At 34.0% G+C, this 21,049-nt stretch overlaps 1 protein-coding gene across 1 annotated transcript in view; it reads right to left on the bottom strand.

Moving 5' to 3' along the window:
* The window catches only part of DOCK4 (dedicator of cytokinesis 4), a 345,771-nt gene that overhangs the window by 306,989 nt on the left and 17,733 nt on the right, over positions 1–21,049 (bottom strand). The window contains exons 2-5 of the mRNA XM_074195289.1: positions 16,015–16,098; positions 13,128–13,168; positions 10,628–10,683; positions 6,702–6,798 (exon numbers count right to left, since the gene is read on the bottom strand). Of these exons, the coding sequence (XP_074051390.1) occupies positions 6,702–6,798; positions 10,628–10,683; positions 13,128–13,168; positions 16,015–16,098 (278 nt within the window). The remainder of the gene's footprint in view (positions 1–6,701; positions 6,799–10,627; positions 10,684–13,127; positions 13,169–16,014; positions 16,099–21,049) is intronic.

The raw sequence follows: 21,049 nt of genomic DNA, 5'->3' as shown, positions 1-21,049 counted from the left end.
CAGATCCAAATGAGATTCCTAGAAATGTCTTCTACATCCTACTGGAATAGATTTTCTTAAAACATACCACATGAACAATGTAGCATTGAGAGAATTTAGAGATCACTATTCCTACTAAAATGTTTTTGTGGTAAGAAGCTATACTCACAAAACTATAAACTTTTATGTGATGAATAAGGCTTTAGTTGGTAAGGATGTTTAGTAATAACTGGCATTGCCTACTTAAAAATGCAGCTACACATTTTCTACATCATTAAACAGCAATGACTGAGGAATCCCAATGTATTTCATAAGCTGTCACCACCCAGGAGAAGAGAAAAGCAAATGGATTAGGAGAAAGACAGTAATTGGAAATGAAAAATCCAAGCCATACATAATTGGCTTTCAGTTGCATCACTTAACTGAAATTATTTTTCCAAAGTTACCAATGTTCTCTTCATTACCAAGTTTCCTGGCCTTTTCTCAATCTTTAATCTCTTTGCAGGCCTATGTACTGTTGAGCATCCTTTCATAAACATTCCTCTAAGTTTTTATGACTCTCTCCAGGATCATTCTAACTATATGAATACTCCTGAACCTTTTGTTAGTTTTTCATGGAAATCATGCCCACTAAACATAAATATCTCTCCAAGTGCTGTCCTTGGACCTGTTCTCTTCTCCCTATATGGTGTATCATTTAGAAATATCATCAGCTTCCATAGAATCAATTATCACCTCTATGGAAATGATTCATCAACCACCCTATTCTTCCCTAACTTTTCTTCTGAACTCATCTTGCATCAATAACTTCTTGATGATATCTTGTGTTCTTGTAAGGAATCTCAAAATGAACATATCCAAAATAGAGCTCATCATCTTCCTCTCAAAATTTTTCCATTTTCAAAGCTTTTCCATTACTAGGTAGCTCAAATCAGTTACCCAAACACACTATTTATGTTATTCTGAACTCATTTTCTCTCATTCCTCATATTTAATCTGTTTTCAAGTTCTATTGTTTCTATAATCCTCTCTTTTGATACAGCCCACCATTTTAGGCTCTCATAGCACCACAACTGGAATATTACAATTACTGTTAGTTGATCTGCTTACCTCACTCCTCCCTTTCAATTTTTAAGTGTCAAAGTGATTTTCCTAAAGTATATCTCTCTGATCATTTTGTCATTCCTTTTACACAAACTTCCATCATGTCCACTTCTAACCATAGGCATAACATCATGACAATGCCAGATGATTACAGAGCCCCTTGTCATAACTTAAAGTGACTCTGAAACCATTCTACAAAATGCCCACATAGTCAACAGAGAAATACTATTTCAACTATTTACTTGTCCTTTTGCATAAAATAGGGTTTTAAAGAATGTTTTTTTATTCTTTTTTTTTTTTTTTTAGTTTTTGCAAGGCAATGGGGTTAAGTGGCTTGCCCAAGGCCACACAGCTAGGTAATTATTAAGTGTCTGAGACTAGATTTGAACCCAGGTACTCCTGACTCCAGGGCTAGTGATTTATCCACTGCACCACCTAGCCGTCCCTGTTTTTTATTCTTTCTGAAATATTTGTATTTTGAAGAATTTAATGAATTTATACAGAAAACAATTTTATTCAGATAAAACAAATGTAGCACCCTATTATAAGTGGTGCAGTGGAAAACATTGGCCCTGGAGTCAAGAGGACCTGAGTTCAAATTAAGTCTCAAATAATTGACACTTACTAGCTGTGAGACTCTGGCAAGTCACTTAACTCTGATTGCCTTTCATCCAGGGCAATCTCCAGTCATCCTGATTCATTTCTGGCCATTGGACCCATGGCTCTGGAGGAAAAAGTGAGGCTGGTGAATTAGCACAGAATACTGTCACTCAAATACAGTTCATGTTCATGTCAAGATATTACCTCCATGATGTCATGGTCTTCTCCAAGAATGAAGAACAAAAATACTAGTTCCCTATTAACTCCAGAAATCAATATAAAATGCTATAGTTAGAATTTAAATTCTTCATGACTTTGCCCCTTCTTCCTATCTTTCCAGTCTTTTTTACATTTGACTTCTTTCATATACTTTGATTCTGCAACATCTGCCCCTTGATATTCTTCAAATAGAGCATTCCATCTCCTAACTCCCCACCTTTTTAATCCTCATGTCTGGAATGCTATATCTTTTTTTTAAATCTTTCTTTGTTGTTTCTTTAAAACTCAGCTGAAATCTCATCTTCTGGAGGAACCTTTTCTCATTTACTTCATTCCTATTGCCTTCAGTCTGAGATCATCTTTTATCTACTTTGTAAAAATCTTGCATATAGAACTGTATATATATATATATATATATATATGTTGTCTCCCCTGTTAGAATGTGAATTCCTTGTGCTGAGGAATGATGGTCTTGTCTGTCCTTCTCTGCCTAGTTCTTAGAATAGTTTCTAAAATCCAGGGTGCAGCATCATGCTTAGTATGTAAAAATTATGTCAATTGTACTGACAGTGTACTTTAATCTTAATTTTTTTACACATACACACACACACACACACATATGATAATGCACTTGTTTGCCAAAATGAAATGTCATGCCATTGTAGAGTGCCTTAATTGATCTGAAAAAAAACATGCTGAGAAATAGAATAAGTACCTAGAGCTTAGACTTTCCCAGACATCATCAATATGGCCTCCTACACACTCAACCTTTTACCTCCCTTTTATATGCTATCATATGAGAATGTGAACTCCTTAAGAATAGAGACTGTCGGGGCGGCTAGGTGGTGTAGTGGATAAAGCACCGGCCCTGGAGTCAGGAGTACCTGGGTTCAAATCCGGTCTCAGACACTTAATAATTACCTAGCTGTGTGGCCTTGGGCAAGCTACTTAACCCCATTTGCCTTGCAAAATCCTAAAAAAAAAAAAAAGAAAAAAAAGAATAGAGACTGTCTTTCTACTTGTTTGCATTTGTATCATCAGGGTTTAGTACAGTGTCAGGCACATGATAGATGTTTATAATTGTTTCTTGCCTCCCTGCCTAATCACTACATTCCACATCATCATTAACATCACAGATTAATATAGTGTCTTACACTTCATAAAACACCACCCTCAAAATAGCCTTGTCTGGTAGGTATTACACAAATATTTTCATCTCCTAAGAAAAAGAAATTGAGGCTCAGAGAGGTTTGAGTCAGAAAGATTTTTACAAGATAAACATAGGAGATAAATTCATTATTCAGGCTCTGGTCTTTTGAGGTGAATAAGTGTGTTTATGCATATATGAATAGATTTGTGAATGTATAAGGATATACACATACATGTACATTATATGTAAATATCTACATATAGATATTTCTCCATAGTTTATATTTTATTGAGATAAAACACTTATTGGTATATATATGCATTTGTGCAATAGATATATATATATATATATATATATATACATACACACCAATATGTATATACATAGAAACATATCCACATATATAATTTTTTGAAGGAAGATTCAAATTCAGATCTGAATACAGAAATATATACATACATAATACACATGTATATGTATTCTATATACATATATTCATCAACATGCAGGTATATAAAGTTTAAAATCTTAATATTTATACATTTTAAAAAAACGCATGTATTACATATAGTGGATAGGTTTTGGAGTCAAAAGGACCTGAGTTCAAATTTGACTTCAAATATTTTCTAACTGTGTGACCCTGGATAAATCATGTAATCCCAATTACCTCTTCCCTTCAATTTTCCACAATAGCTTTATAAGATAGATAATAGAGTATTATTATTATTATTATTATTATTATTATTATTATTATTATCCTTATTATCTCCAATGACAAAACTGAGGCTTCAAAAGGTTAATATGATTCACCCAGGGTTATACTGCTGGCAAGCATATTAGCAGAGCTGAAACCTGAACTTTTCTTCTAATTCAAAGTCCAATCTCTTTCTACTATACCATGTCACCTCTAGTGCCAATTAATTAACATAGAGATAGAGAAAGTGATCTTTTTCACCTTAATTACTTGACTTTCCCTGAACACACTCTCTACTTTATCTCCTGATAATTTTCCCAATCATGTCATTTCTTCTACCTCAAAAGCCAAAACCTATCCTCTCCCTGACTTCTACTCTACTTCTCTGTATCTCTATGGATATACTGAGATTCTTTCTTTTTCTCTTTGGTTTATCTTCATATTTTTAAATAGTCTTTTCATTGACCAACATAGTTCTTTGTATCTATCTAATCACATATCCCTTATGATTCATTGTCTACTTGTAGATACATCTTTTTCCCTTAACAAAAGCACTTTGTGGTCAGGTGTTGTCATATTTTTCTATGAATCTCTCACAGCAGCCAGAGTGGAACTTTGTACATATGAGGTACTAATGAAGTATTTATTCAGTGAACAGAGATTTTATACACACACACACACACACACACACACACACACACACACACACACACCACATTTGTTTATTGCTCAATCTCATTTTCTAGCATATATATATATATATATATATATATATATATATATATATATATATCTATGCTGAATTTTAAGGATAATGAAGAGCTAGATAGAAGACATGCAATGGAAAGTGAACTCTGACAATTAATTAACTATGTGACCTTGACCAAGTCAATTCACATCACTGAACATTAATTTCTTCATGTATAAAGTCAAAGGATTGAAATAGATGATCTTGAAGGATATTTCAGATCAAAAATTCTTTAAGTCTAAGATTATATGAATAATTTCATACAAGGGAACACCTGCCAGAATATTCCTTTTACTCCTGCTGGTCTTTCCTTTTTTTTTTTTTTTGCTGTCACAGAATTTGATTGCCCTGAATCTATCGCTGCTGACACAAACACCTGCCATTCACTGTGCTTTACATGACCCAAAATCCTGGGCTGGTGACAGAACACCCAAATCACCATTAATAAAACACCATTTTCCACGTTTAAGAAAGTACAGCTAGGGAAGACAAACCTTTCAGAGTCATCATCTCCAGATTGGGCTATTGAAAAGTCTTTTATTTTATTTCTCCATTATCCTTCTAGGTCAAATTGCATTGGTTAGTTTTTAAATACAGTTGAATGTGATAAAGGAATAATATATATAGGTTCCTGATTCACCAAGAAAATTTCTCCATCCTTATTATTTATCTATTCTTGGTTGCTCAGAACAAAGCAAGGTGTGAGTTGGGGTTGACCTGCCCCGGGTGTTTGTCTCCGATAGGAGAAGATAGAAACATTCTCACATGGTTGGTTATAAAATTAACCAACTGTGATCTCCAAAATTCAGGTTCATAGTTTCAAATTCAAACTGCAGTAGACTGACCCTTTGTCCACATGGACACATTAGATAATAAGATGTGACTTTCAAATGATTTTTTCCCTCTATTAACAAGTTCATTAGGCATTTTGCTTGAGCTTTGTCATTTTTCAGTAGAGTATATCTTGTGTGTCTGTGTGTGTGTGTGTGTGTGTGTGTGTGTGTGTGTGTTCTTTTCAGTACAAAAAATGGAACAGCTTTATTTCTCTGCCTGTATGGCACAAGGTCCTTCAAGTCACTCTTATTTCTATTGTGCTTTTCTCAACATACTAACAAAGATCACATTCTCATATTTCATATAGGACTCTTCTAGATTTTCCACACAAGACTGCTCAGTGTACCCTGCTTCAGTATACAGGGCTACAGTATCAACAGTATTTTCTTATGCTCTGTCTTTACTTGATCAAGTATACTATTAAATTTCACAAGTTAACATAGATAAGAAAAACCAATGTCCTGCTGTTCCAGTTTTATATATCTCATTCTAAGGAAATTTTTCTCTTCAGCATAATCCTTACAGATCATCTTAAAATACATTAGCAATGCTTTACATTTATTAAATATGCTCTAAAATAATATCTAGATGGACAACTTAATCATAAAGTCTGATTAATTCCATCACACACACACACACACATATGTGTGTGTGTGTGTGTGTGTGTGTGTGTGTGTGTGTGTGTGTAAAATAATTAGCTAGCCTGTCTTTTGTTTTCAGTTGTGTCTGATTCTTTGTGACCCATTTGGGATTTTCCTAACAAAGATAGTGGAATGATTTGCCATTTCTTTCTCCAGTTCATGTTACAAATGAGGATATTGAGGCAAATGGGATTAATTGACTTGCTAGAATCTCATACTACTAAGTCAAGAATGGAACTCTGGAAGATGAGTCTACCTGACTCCAAGTCCAGTGCTCTAGCATCTGCACCACCTAGCTGCCCATAATTAACTTCTTGTAAAAAAATACAACATATCAAGTCTTTTTCCAATAAAAAGGATGCTTCTATTAACTAAATTCATTCCAATTAACTTAATAATACCTCTAAAGTATGCTGTATTTTGATTAAGAAAAGGAATTAAAATATTTTGAAACACATTTAGGAGGAAGAATGTACTGATTATTAGTTGATCTTTCTTTGATGATTTAGAAGGCACTTCAGTACCAGCAGGGATCTGTAGAGAAACTCAGAGGGTTTAAGATGACTGAAATCAGCCTTTACTGAAGTTGGAAAAGAAGCACTTAAAAGCATTCAAACACAATGTCAATAATATCTCACCTTTAGAAAGCAACATTTAATGATAAACATAATGATATTTTATTTCAAACTATTTTTCTCCCAGAACAATAATACCAAAAAAAAAGCTCATTACCACATAAAGTTGCTTCCACATGGTTCCCCAGTCTCTTAAGGTTGATGTCATTTCTGTGATAACGGAGTCTTCTGTAGGAATTACCATTTCAAACTGTCTGTGATAATTAAAAAAATATATCTTAAAAAATATCCATAGTAATATTATCAAATACTACAGACAATAACTTGTTTTATGTATCACAATGAGAAAAGGGGGCAGGGAAAGATTCCTCATCATTATTTCAATCTACAGATGGTTATGGCTTGCTGATAATAAAGCAACATTTGATTGAGAGAAAATTCAAAGTCCTCAGCCTGTCATTTAAAGACCTCTGCAATTTCTAACTCCCACCTACCTTTCCAGAATTCTGTGATATTGTAACTACCCTTAATTCAAGCAAAATTTCAGGCAAACTGACATGTGTATTCCCAGAACTTGATAAAGTACCTTGTCTACAATATATAATTAATTTTTGCTGAACTGATTTGATTCTTTGAGGATTCAGAATTAGAGATGCCATAATTTTATTTTTAATGCTTGATCTCAAATCCCTATCCTAATACAGTTATATTTACTTTGAAGGTTCAATCGTTTACATTATCCTCCCATAGACTTCTAGAGCACAAGATTCTTATACTGAAAAATATTTCACGCAATATCCAAGCAAATATATACATGATTTCGTCAATAAGTTCCTTTGCTAAACAACCAGAAATATGAAAAGGAAGGAGAAATGGACAGATATCTACTTTCTATTATATGGCATGAGTGTTTCAATTGAATTTCAGAAGACACAATCACATCTTATGACAGAGAGTTATAAGGCTAACCTTAATACTGCTTTGTGAGAATACATTATTATCCCATTCTCAAATTCAATGATTGTCTAATTCTATGATTTAGAATGAATAGGATTTCATGTTTGTCAAGTTTAATTTTCTCAGGGATGACAAGTAAGGATGACCTAATGGAAAAAATAATAGGATCAACTCAAACCAAGAGGTCCTAATAAGAGATGAAATTCTTTGCCTGATGTTAACAGCAGTTCTGAAGTCTCTTTCCCAGGAAATCACTAAAATAACTCTAATTGGTATTTCTAAAAAGTTTCATTAAAGGTACTTAGAAAAAGTAAAAGAAAATGTTGAGTACTCTTCACCACAGGAATCTGAGCTCTTCATTTCAGAGGCCTGCTATAATTATGCTTGCCTAGTGATAGTTCTTTTATTTCCAGATATAAAAAATTCTAAAAACTATAAAACTGGGCTTCTAAAATGGAAAAAGAAATACTTATAAAAATGGCAAACCAGTTTTGAGACAAATGGACTGACTGGTTGTTTCAGCAAGGAACAACTTCTAAGAGGTAAGCAGAAAAGCAGGATATTTAAAAAAATATTAAAGTCATTTTGTTCTTACAATAGCCACCATACTTAAAATGGGCAACATTTTAAAATGGGTCTAAAGAGTTGAGCCTCAGGAAGATGGGAAAGAGAACAAGGGAACACTAAATCACTGTAAAGTAGCTAGGAATTCCACTGGATCTTTAAAAATTTGTTGACAAGCACAGATTGTACAATATCAAAACTTTTATTATTTACATGCTATTTGAATTTAAGATCTCAAACTTCTTTTACATGCTGTGAATATCCTATCATTAGAAAGCATTAGAATGTAGTTCAGTTTTATGGAATAGTGGACTGAGATTTTTTTCATGCTAAAATGAGCAGGCTTAAAGAAGCAGTTATATATATGTATTGTTTCAGAGAATAAACAGCTTCATACATATGTGTCCAACTTGTCTTACTTGATAGACTTCACCAGTGCTTAAAAATCAATCTTAGCAGCAGTCAAGATTAATTCAGTCAGCTGTATTGAAATTTATTTTTGCTATGATTTTAATTAATTAACATAATTTTTACTAATAATGTGGTGACACACAAGAGGATAGTGTTGGCCTAAAATAATGTAAATTATAAGGGCTATATCCGAATAGTTGCACAGATAGGACTATGAATTTATAAGAAGCTTATTTTCTAGTTAAAGTTGTCTTTCCTATGTGATCATTTGAAGTTACAATAGATATTACTGGTACCAATGCTTATCATGGTTCTAAACACTATTCTGAAAATATTACTGGATAAACATACATGTTGTATACTATGCTCACAATTATGATCCATTTGGGCAAAATGTTCACAGGAATCATTAACTTTCCCAAAAGTATAACTCTGCTTTTCTCACATTTGGCATCTAATGCTCAAGTTTTTGGCTACAACCAATATCACAAATATTAGTATTTAGGGGACTTGGATGTGAACTTAGTATGATTCAGGGCTTAACAAAAGCTTGCATAAAACATTTGATATTTGAGACAGCCTAATGAACACGTAGCTCTTCATTCATCTAGCTTCTGAGTTATATATTAAGTTAATCCATCAGAGAAAAAAAAAAGATCTGGACCTCATTATCTTTATCCCTCACAGAAATGACTTTTCTGAGATATGATTTAGTGCAATGTTCTCTGCTGGTATATAGGGAAGATATGAAAACTGTTTCAAAGCAACTCTATTTATTTTGCAGAGCCATAGTTTAAGATATTATAGAAAATGCCATTTTTGTGAAGTTTCTAGTAAGAAATATTTAAGTTTAGTTTCAAAAAGTGTAGTTGAAGGTTGCTGCATCTTAACATAAAGCAAAAACTTGTAACTTTATGTCTTCCTTCTTTCCTCATTAAAAAAAAATCAGCTGTCAGAGTGCTTACAGTTAAATTCAGTGACATTAAATGACAGTCATTAACTCATCTCAGGGGCCCTGGGGCACCTAGCATATCTGTTTCTTTTATATATAGTTTCTACTACTTCAGTTCAAAGTGGAGTTTATACAGCACATTAGATGGCTAGTCACCCTACCAAGTCCTTTTGAAAGTGGGTGGATATGAATAATTAAAAAAAAAACTGTCAAAATCTTAATCTTTTTGTTTACTTATTGATAAATTTATTAAAGAGAGAGAGTCATTTAGAATTGATATTGTTAGGCATCAACTTGCCCATTCCTTCTCTTCAAAGATAAGGAGAATGAGGTCCACAGAAGTAAAATGATTTGCCAAAAGAAATCCTTCATAGCAGAACTGGAACTCAGGTTTCCTGATTCCTAAGCTATCATGCTTTCCACAATATCCTCTGTCCTAAATGGGAAGCTCCTTTCAGATATTCTATAAATATCCTATAATATAAGCATACAATGTCCTACAATATTTTTGTGAAGTTGAAAAATGTGGAGGATATTATTTATGTATCACTTATATCCTATCTGAGAGAGTTATCATCTCTTTTTTTAGAGGAGAATGATGGGGAAGGACCTGTGACACTGCTGAATTAGGGAGTTCCCATCATGGCAATTACTTTATTCAAGCAGACTGGCAATTCAGCTGGAATTTAGAGTCTTAAACAGTTACTCAGGGGCACTGAAAAATTAAGTGACATCTACATAGTCCTAAAGGCAGTTCATGTCAGAAGCAAGATGTGAGCCTAGTCTTCTTCATTCCAAGGTCAACTCAATCCCCTAAACTATTCTATCTCTCTTCCACACTTGATAGAAATGAACATGGTTTATTCATAATTAATGATAAAAGAAGGCAAAAACTCCATCCTCATATTACTGCAAGTTCAACGACTTCAATTGTAATTACTACTGCTACTGTTGCTATACTACTAGTACTACTACTACTAATAATAATAATAATGACATTGACAATAATAATGACAAAAACAATTATAATAAATACAGCTAGGTGGAGTCAGAAAGCCCTGAGTTAAACTTCCTCGGGAACATATTAGATGTGAAACCTTGATCAAGTAACTTAACCTGTTTGCCTCAGATTCCTTGGCTTTATCCTACAAATAAAATATTATTTAAAATAAGGTCTAAAAACTAAACTCATTTCTTACCCTTTGTTCTTAACAAATGCATTTTTCAAGTGAATGTAGCTGGAAGGAAATATACCCTAGAAGAGAAAAAATAGTTTTAATTAAGATTCCCCAAAGATCCTACAGTCAGCTACTTATGGTTAAGGCAGAATTGGTTTTCATAAGTCATATGCATAAAATCAGTCACAAAACAACAGAATTACTATAGATGGGGGGAGAAAAATCTGATAATTGCTACCAAGTAATCTGTATAAGCATATTCTAGTTCATTCTGGCTTAACTGTTCTTATTTTAAATCGTTTTAATAATTACTGGTTCTCAAAATTAGATAAATATTTCAACATAAATCTAAACTAAAGAATAAAGTCTTTGAGAAAATATAACATTATTTAGATGATTCAAAATAAGATATACTATTTTATAGACAAGTTTTAACCCTCTATATTAGAATGGAAAATTTTAAACATTTTAGAATATTTATTGGAACACTTTTGATTTTTACCCTCCTAATCTATCCTCTTCTTCCATTAGAATGTACATTTAAATATGACCACTAGGCAGGGAGGGCCACATATATGTAATGGACACTGACTAATGCAGCATTATTTAAGGCTTGTTCTGCCACTGCTACAGACCAGTGCCCAGAAGCATTGTCAACATACAGCTTTGTTTTGTTGACAACAAAGAACAAATAAATGGAAAATGTCAAAAGGAAAGAAAGAGAAGCAACTTTCTTGCCCATTAGATGACTGAACCTCCTAAAGGTTTTTCAACTTGTCATCAAGTGACGAATTGCAATGAAATATTTAGGCAACAAATGCCAGTTGAATATTTTATCACTGCATTAAAATAGAATCTTAAAAAGCACATTCAGCATTAGGAAATATGTATAAAATGCCTATTTCTCAATATTTGTATTTATCTCGTTGTAATAGACTTAACATCAAGAATAACTATTAAAAATCTCATTTTGTTAAAATAGTGAAAGGATGGCAATTTAATAGGCTTTTTTTGAATTTTTTAAAAATAACCAATTAAAAACTGAAGCTCAATTTGCATCTGGATGACAAATGATAAATGACAACTTAGGTGAATATATATCAGGAAATGAAGTTAGATGATATTATGTCCCTTAGATTCTTTCTGCTTTCAGAATAAGCTTTAAGAAATAATTAGAATTAGAAAAAAGGGGGAGAAAGTACATTTAAACAAAACAATTGGGTTTTTTATATTACAAAGTATTGTGAATGTGTGTTTAAGATGAACCATGCTGTAAAATTTACATACCAGTACTAATAATTAACTGAGCATTAAAATAGAAATAAAGAGGAAAAAGAGAAAAAGTATTGGATTATAAAAGTGGACAATAGAAATTAGTATTGGGGGAGAAGAGGGGGCAAAGACTAGATGAATAGCAACACTTTGTAGTAGCAAAAAAACTGCAAAGAACATGCCCTTCATTTGGGAAGATAGATGGAATGTAACATTCAACTATATGATGATTACAAAGAAGTTTGAGAAAACATCATACTGATACACAGATAAATAAGCCAAACTAGAGAAAATAATGCCACAAAGACAATGTAAATGAAGAAACAAGAGCAGCAAAACAATTGAAACTGAACACTTTAAAATATAAGCTTGACTAAAAAGAAAAGAGGGCCCTTTCCTCCTACCTTTACCCTTCCCCAAATCATCCATCATTGCAAAACTTCTTTGCCATTTTTATGTTGATTATATCTATCAATATTTACCACATTATAAACTAACATTTATTATTATTGTTTATTATTATTATTATTATTATTATTATTATTATTATTATTATTAAAATAGTTTTGACCCTGTGGACTTCCTGAAAAGGAGAGGGAAGAGTACCACTTTTTGAGAACCACTACACTACACAAATCTAGCACAGAACTAGAGACATTTAATGTACAGTTTTTAAATAAGGATTCATATAAATATATAAAGGATAAATAATCCCAATTTCTCTCACAGCTATCAGGAATGAGACTTTCCTACATTTTCATCTCCAAAACTCTAGAAATCTCTTTCATCTATCTGAAATAAAACTTAAAGGAAAAAATTTACACACATATACATACACACACACTCACACATATTTCACATATATATATATATATATATATATATATTTATATCAAGCAATACCAAAGTATTCTCATGGTCAAAAAAACGTTTGGCCAACATTATTTTTTTAATGCTTCCCCTCCCCCCTCCTCATTTAGGTTTCTGGCAATCTAACATGCTAGTAATTATGATTAGACATAATGAGCTTATTAAGATCCCCCCAGTTCAATCCTCAACATCCACATAGGATTAACATTTGGTCATCATTCTAAAATATAATCCAAGTTCAAAGGAGTTTTAAAATTATTTAAATCTTCATTATTGCTGCTACAAATAGTTTCCACTATCTCAATCACACATACAATTCAAATAAAAGTATTTTTCTTCAAAAATTCTTATGATTAGGGATAGAAACAAGTGTTTTTACCTTGATATTTGGGTTTTTTAAGGCAAATCCTCTGTACCAGCCTGTGGAGAAATAATTATAGTCTGATAAACCAAAAGAACAAAATGAATAATTTTTTTTCTGTTCCTTACCAATGGGGTATTATCTACATGTATATATTAATATATAAAGAATGAAGTTTATTAAAATACCATAAATAAAACCCTAACTAAATTAAGTATAACCTGTATTAACAAAAGTATACAAACAAATGAAAATTAGTCATAATCGTATTTAAAGGCTTTTGTACCCACGTCTCACCTGGAAATCCGGTCAAGAAAGTAGGGAAAATTTAACAACTTTCCAAAGTTTGTCTTTATAATGTAGTAGGGAACATGTCCAGTAGCTTTCTTCCTATTTTTAATACTTCTCTCATTCTAATCTTGACAAAAATTGAACTGATGGATATGAACTCAACTGAGATACTACCTATAGGTACAAAATCTCTTCCTGATGTAAAGAGCTATGGATAGAAGCAGAAGTTAGTCAGATAGGATGGGACATGAAGAAGGACTGATATCAGCATTTCCATTCTGATCCATTTTATGAGTCTCTTCTGCTTTATCAACAATAAAATAAATTAGGATACAGTCAATCTTTGATTGGGCACAGGGGATTGTCTTTACACTTGAAAAGATAGATAGCCAGGTAATCAAAGGTTCTGTCTCTAGCATATATAAGACATACAGCAAAAGACATTGCTCATGATGCATCTTCAGTAGTAACACATGGACTTTGGATTATTTTCTTGTGGGTAAAGATAGATGTGAACTAGCCCTATCCCTCTTATGGCCACTAAGGGCAAACCTAGTGAAATGAAAAGCTGGCTAACCTATGATCATAGAAAAAGTGAAGTCACCTATAGATAGAACCTATCCTTGACTAAAGCTTCATGACCATTGTGCACTCACTCAGTAGACAAGTGAGTTAAATGTAGGTTTTAAAGTTTTAGCATTATTTGATCTATAAATTGTCCAATTATAATTACTAAAGAGTTATGGCCAAATACTATTTATAAGGTGAAAATTATGTTTACAACTGATTTTTAAAATGGTTGACTTAAACAATCTACACTGATATGTACTTGAAACTGACTAGTATGAAGATTTTTTGGTATGAGTTTGTAAATGATTAAGATGAACATAAGAATATCTTGAAAAGTTTTATTTTAGAAATTTTTTTATAAATTTGTGAACTTTGTATTTCAGAATTTAAGTTCTTAAAAGTAATATGAATAGGCAATGATGCACATATTCTATTATATATGAAAAATTAAAATGACCTTATTTTTCTCCTTTATACTTTTTCCATTTTCTAAACTTACTCATCTAAATATATAAACTCCTTTGGTTGCATACACTAAGAAAGCAGAGTTACATGTTGATGCAGTGGATAGGGCTCTTGGTTGGGAATCCGGAAGAACTTGGTTCAAATCTTGTCTTAGACACTTACTTGATATGTGATCCTGGACAAGGCAGTTAATCTCTCAGATTCCTCATCTGCAAAAATGAGGTTATTGAACTTGAGGGCCTCTTGGGGTCCTATCTAGCTTTAAAGTTATAATCCCATGACCTAACTTAAAATAAAATGGAAGTCGTATTTAAATATATTCATAAAGTTTATTATACATAGCCTAGAAAGGCTATTTTGAAATATGAAATGTTGCTGCTTTTCTTGGAAGGAGGTTTAGATTACTTGAGTGTAGGAAACTCCCAGTAATGTTTAGCAATTTTGTTGGAAAATGGAGAGTTGCCTGAGGCACTGAGATGAAGTGAAATCATGGTCCTGTTCATAGATCTAATATATTAGGACTATTCATAGACCTAATATATTGGGGACAGTGTAGAACTTGGGGCAGAAAAACAGAAAACAATGTGGCACAGAGGATATCAGTCTCAAAGGTTAACTAAGGATATTTAGAGCCAGAATGAAAGGAAATGACTTTTATTTTAACACTCAGGAGGGAGTTGAATATAAAAAAGAGAAAATATGACTAATTTCAACAAAGTAGAAGGAGAACACTCAATAGTTCAAGATCCTTGAACCAGGATCTTCCCAATTCCAAGATGTCCACTAGTTGCTTCTTCTCTTACTGAATTTAATCACTTTCCTTAGCAAACATCATTCAATTCAAGTAAATGTGAATCCAACTATTCTTGAGCTACATATATTACAATTAGGCTTTTCTTTATTAGAAAATTTGTTAAGGAAATTGAAAGAAAGAAATTGCATATAAACTTTTCATGTGCCAATATTAAAACAGCAACTTCTTATACACGCGAACTCAAATGCCTGATAATTCAGATAACTATATAACATATAAATGAATATAAGCTTAGTTCACACAGGATTAAATAAAGTAAGCAGTATACATTGTTGCTGCAAATATTTTCTTGTGTTCAGATCTGAAAGTTAAAGGTAGAAAGAACTCTGAGCTAGTGATTGAAGACAAGGATTCTAACCTCTATGTTGGACAGCAGCTAGCAAGTCATATAACCTTTCTATAACCATTTCCTCATCAATGAAAAAGCTACCTTGGTTGAATTTAGGATAACACAAAATAACACTGTTTGATAACTGAGTCATGAACACCATCAGATTATCACTTCTTAACATTAGCAAAAATGGAGAAGAAACAAAAGAAGTGACAAATTTTTAAATGATGAATAATTTATTTTAATTTTCATTTATATGACCTTAGGAATATATATATATATATATATATATATATATATATATATATATATATATCTACTAAGTATTTCTCTATGTCCTATAAAACTTCAATAAAGATTTTTCTTCATTTTTAGGGAAAAGTAATGACAGTCCACATCAGCCCAAAATCAACTGGGGTTAGCAGCACACTCACCATCACATTTTTCCAGGATCTGAACTGTGTCTCCAATTTCCAGTGATAGGCCATATGGGACTGTTCCTCGAAAACTGGCAATGACTGTAAAAGATAATTTATAGTGCATCATATAATCTTCCAATTTATAATAAATAACAGCATTTATCATTAAATATTTATAAACTAGACAATGGGAATGAGTTTATGAGCATTCAATTAAGTAACTTTGAAGATCCATTTTAAATATTTTATTTTGTGGGAAAATTAAGTACATATAACATTATTTATAAGTTAATTGGAGCACAATTTATAGACTCAATAACATTTTTAAAAAACATTTCACAAAGAATCAATGAAGTTCCCATAGGTTTTATAAGTCAAGAGATCAACTGAATAATATTTTTCAGTATATTTGTTAAAAGTCAACTATGGTCCTGACTCCTAAGCAGTTCTGTGATAATACCAGTCAGGATAAGTGGTCCAAAATCTATCCTATGAAGTAATCAAGGATTGGATTTTATAAAGACAAGAGAAATACCAACATTCATCATTTAGGGCAGTGTAGAACTTGGGGCAGAAAAACAGAAAAAAATGTGACACAGAAGATAACAGTCTCATAGGTTAATTAAGGATATTTGAAGCCAGAATGAAAGAAAAATAACTTTTACTTTAACAATCAGAAGGGAGGTAAATTTAAAAAGACAGGAAATATGACTAAAATGCAACACAGTAGAAGGAGAATACTGAATAGGTGGAATTGTGAATGGATCCAATCATTCTGTAGAATAATTTGGAAGTATGTCCAAAGGGCTATCACACTGTGCATACCCTTTGATCCAGCAATGACACTATTAAGTATGTATACCAAAGAGATTATAAAATGGGGAAAAGACTCACATGTACAAAAGTATTCATAGCTTCTCTTTTTATACTGGTGGAGAATTGGAATAGCTAAACAAGTTATGGTACATGAATGTTATGGAATACAATTGTTCTATAAGAAACTTTGAATGGTTGGACTTTAGAGATAAAGCATGAAAAGAATTCCTGATGCTGAGTGAATGGAGCAGAACCAAGAAAACACTGTACACATTAACAAAAACACTGTGAGATGATCAACTATGATGGATGCAGCTCCTCTCAGCAGTTCAAAGAGCTAGGATAACCCTGGAAGACCTGTTATGGACAATGCCATCCATATCAAGAGTGGGGAGAAAAAAAATCCCGAACAATCTGAATGGATACCATGTTCATTTTTAAAAACTGCTCTTATGTTTTTCCTTCCTTTACCATGGTTTTATTTTCCTTTAGGCCAAACTCCTCATATAAAGAATGACTAATATATAAATATGTTAAACACAAATGTACACATGCAACTTTAACTTGACTGAGGGGTTTTGTTGCTAAGGGGAGGGAAGTGAGAGAAGGGAGGGTGATAGAAAAATGTCTAATATAAATAAACAAGTGGATGTATGTTGAAAACTTTCATGACATGTAATTGGAAAAATAAAATAAAATAATACAAACAAATTATGGTATATGAATGTGATAAAGTACTGTTGTTCTGTAAGAAATCCTATGCGAGGGGTGGCTAGGTGGCTCAGTGGATAGGGCACCAGTCCTGGAGTCAGGAGTACCTGAGTTCAAATCCAGACTCAGAACCTTAATAATTACCTAACTGTGTAGCCTTGGGCAAGCCACTTAACCTCATTTGCCTTGCAAAAACCTAAAAAAAAAAAAATCCTATGTGGTCAGATTTCATAAAAGCCTGGAAAGACTTGCCTAAACTTTTTTTGTTTGTTTTTTGCAAGGCAATGTGGTTAGGTGACTTGCCCAAGGTCACACAGCTAGGTAATTATTAAGGGTCTGAGGCTGGATTTGAATTTAGGGTCCTCCTGACTCTAGGACTGGGGCTCTATTTGTTGAACAAACACACAACCAAAAAAAGATGTGCCACCTAGCTATCCTACTGCAGAAACTTTTGATGCTGTGAAGTGAGCAGAACCAGGAGAACATTGTACATATTTACGGCAACATTGTATGAAGATAAACTATGAAAGACTTGGCTCTTCTTAGCAGATCAGAGATCAAGGACAATTATAAAAGACTTAGATTGGAAAATGCCATTTATATTCAGGAAAAAAAACTCTGGAGTCTGAATACAGAACAAAGCATGCTATGGTCACTTTTAAAAACTTATTTTATGCTTTTTCTTTCTTTTTCTCATGCCCCCCCCCCCTTTAATTCTGATTCTTCTTTCATAACATGATTAATATGGCAATGTGTTGAACATGATTGTCCATATATAATCTATTTCAGATTACTCACTATCATGAGGAGTGAGAAAAAGGAGGAAGGTAGAAAAATATGGAACTCAAAAACCAAAAAAGTATATCTTTGCATGTAATTGAAAAAAATAAAACATAATAACATTTGAAAATACTGAATAGGTGCCCTAAGGTGATCCTACAAATAGTTTCCATCTACCTGTTGTAAAAAAAATAATCCAGGTGGGGCAGAGCCAAGATGGGGACAAGAACAGATCCTGTTTTAGGCACTCTCTCATAAAACTTATAAGCTAAGGACTATAACTAAATTTTCGAGAGACAGAACCCACAGAGGAACCCAATTAGGCAGTTCTCCTACACAAGGTAACCTGGAAAAGAGCAGAAAGGCTCTGCTCCCCGGGGTTGGAGGGGCGGACCGCCACAGCGGAAGAACTTCAGCTTCCCGGAGGCAGCCCCAGGGCACTGGGAGCCATGGCTCACAGCAGTGGGAGAGTTCCCTGACCTATGCTCGGGGGAGCACCTGGCACAAATTGGGGGAACAGCAGGGGGACCTCTGCCAGAGTGAGTACATGAAGCCCAGCCCTGGGGCACACAGCCAGCAGCATGGCCAGCTCAGCCCAGTTCCAGGAAACAGAAGCAGGTGGAGCCAGTAAGCAGGAGCCCCCAGGGCATGAGCTCATTTACCTGAGGGAGGGGAGTGAAGAGAGAGAGACTGCAGAGCTCTGCCCCTGGAACAGGACTCTGGGGCTCTGACTACATTCAGATCTTGATCATAGTCTAGGCCCCCCCATAGAACAGCAGGGCCCCTCCCCACCTCAGCCCAGTGGCAGAGCAGGGTGCATATGGTCATTCACAGACCAGGAGGGAGGACAGAGCTTCACACACTGAGACCCTTGTGGGAGTTTCCCAAAAGCTCAGGAAGCACCCCAAAACCAGGCTCAGTCTGGGAAAATGAGCATGCAGAGAAACAAGAGGAACACTTTGAGAAATATTTTGCATATGAGCCCAAGAAGGATCAAAATACACAGTCTGAAGATGAGGAAGCACAAGCTCCTGCATCTAAAGACTCCAAGAAAAACAGAAATTGGGATCAGGCTATGACAGAGCTCAAAAAAAGACTTTGAAAATCAAATGAGGGAGTTAGAATAAAAATCAGGAAAAGAAATGAGAGAGATGCAGGAAAAACATGAAAATGAAGTCAGCAGCTTAGTCAAGGAAATCCAAAAAAATGCTGAAGAAAATGGGATGCTAAAAATCAGCTTAGATCAAATGGATAAAACAGTTCAAAAAGTTATTGAGGAGAAGAATGCTTTAAAAAACAAAATTGGCAAGATGGAAAAAGAGATAAGAAAACTCTCTGATAAGAACAAATCCTTCAGACAAGAAAACTCTCTGATAAGAACAAATCCTTCAGACAAAGAATAGAACTCAGGGAGACTGATGAATTTACAAGAAACCAGGACTCAATACTTCAAAACCAAAAATATGAAAAATTAGCAGAAAATGTGAAACATCTCATTGAAAAAACAACTGATATGGAAAACAGACTTAGGAAAGATAATTTAAAAATTATTGGAACACCTGAAAGTCATGATCAGGAAAAGAGCCTTGACATCATTTTCAAAGAATTACTACATGAAAATTGACCTGATATTCTAGAAGCAGAGGGCAAAATAGAAATGGAGAGAATCCACCGATCCCCCTGAGAAAGAGATCCCAAAAAACCAACTCCTAGGAATATTATAGCCAAATTCCAGAACTCCCAAGTCACAGAGAAAATATTACAAACAGCCAGAAGGACACAGTTCAAATATCATGGAGTTGCAGTCAGGATCACACAGGAATTAGCAGCAACTACATTGGAAGCTCGTAGGGCTTGGAATATAATATACTGGAAGGCAAAAGAGCTTGGAATGCAACCAAAAATCAACTACCCAGCAAAAATGAATGTCCTCTTCCAGGGAAAAAAGATGGACTTTCAATGAACCAGGGGAATTTCAAATGTTCCTGTTGGAATGGCCAGAGCTGAACAGAAGGTTTGATCTTCAAACACAGGACTCAGGTGAAGCATTGAGATTGGAGGAGAGGGGGAAAATATGAGGGACTTGATGATGAACTACACGTATTCCTGCATAGAAAAATGACACTGATAATACTCATATGAACCTTCTCAATTAATAGAGCAGGTAGAGGGAGCTTTTATAGTTGAAGCACAGGAGAAAGCTGAATTTGAAGATAAAATATGGTGTAAAAATGGAGTCAATAGAAAAAAAGGGAAATGTAATGGGAGAAAGAAAAAGGAGAGGGGGGGAAATAGGCCAAGATATTTCATATAATAAGATTTTTCTTTATTACAATGAGCTATTGCAATGATATGGAAGGCGAGAAGGCAAGGGAGAATGAAGGAATCTTTGCTGTCATCAGAGGTGGCTAGGAGAGGAAACAGCATATATACTCAATGGGGTATAGGCATCTGAAGTAAGAAGGGGGGAGGGGACAGGGGGAAGGGGTAGGTGATGTGAGTGATGGAGGAGAGGATGGACCACAGGGGGAGAGTAGTCAGATATAACACATTTTCTTTTTTACTTCTTGCAAGGGGCTGGGATTGGAAGGCCTGAATGGGACCATAAAGCCTTGTGGTCCCAGGGCCAGGGATCTGTGTGCTGGGCCACTCAGCTACCCTACAGCAAGTCAGAGTGAAAGGAGAGAGAAAATATAGTACATGGTAGTCGAGAAAAACCAAAAGGAGGGAGTTACAATCAGCA

Source organism: Macrotis lagotis, chromosome 7 (assembly GCF_037893015.1).
Source record: "Macrotis lagotis isolate mMagLag1 chromosome 7, bilby.v1.9.chrom.fasta, whole genome shotgun sequence".
Lineage (NCBI taxonomy): Eukaryota > Metazoa > Chordata > Mammalia > Peramelemorphia > Peramelidae > Macrotis > Macrotis lagotis.
The sequence above is the reverse complement of the archived record's forward strand: the minus strand, read 5'-3'. Positions and strand labels throughout refer to the sequence as shown.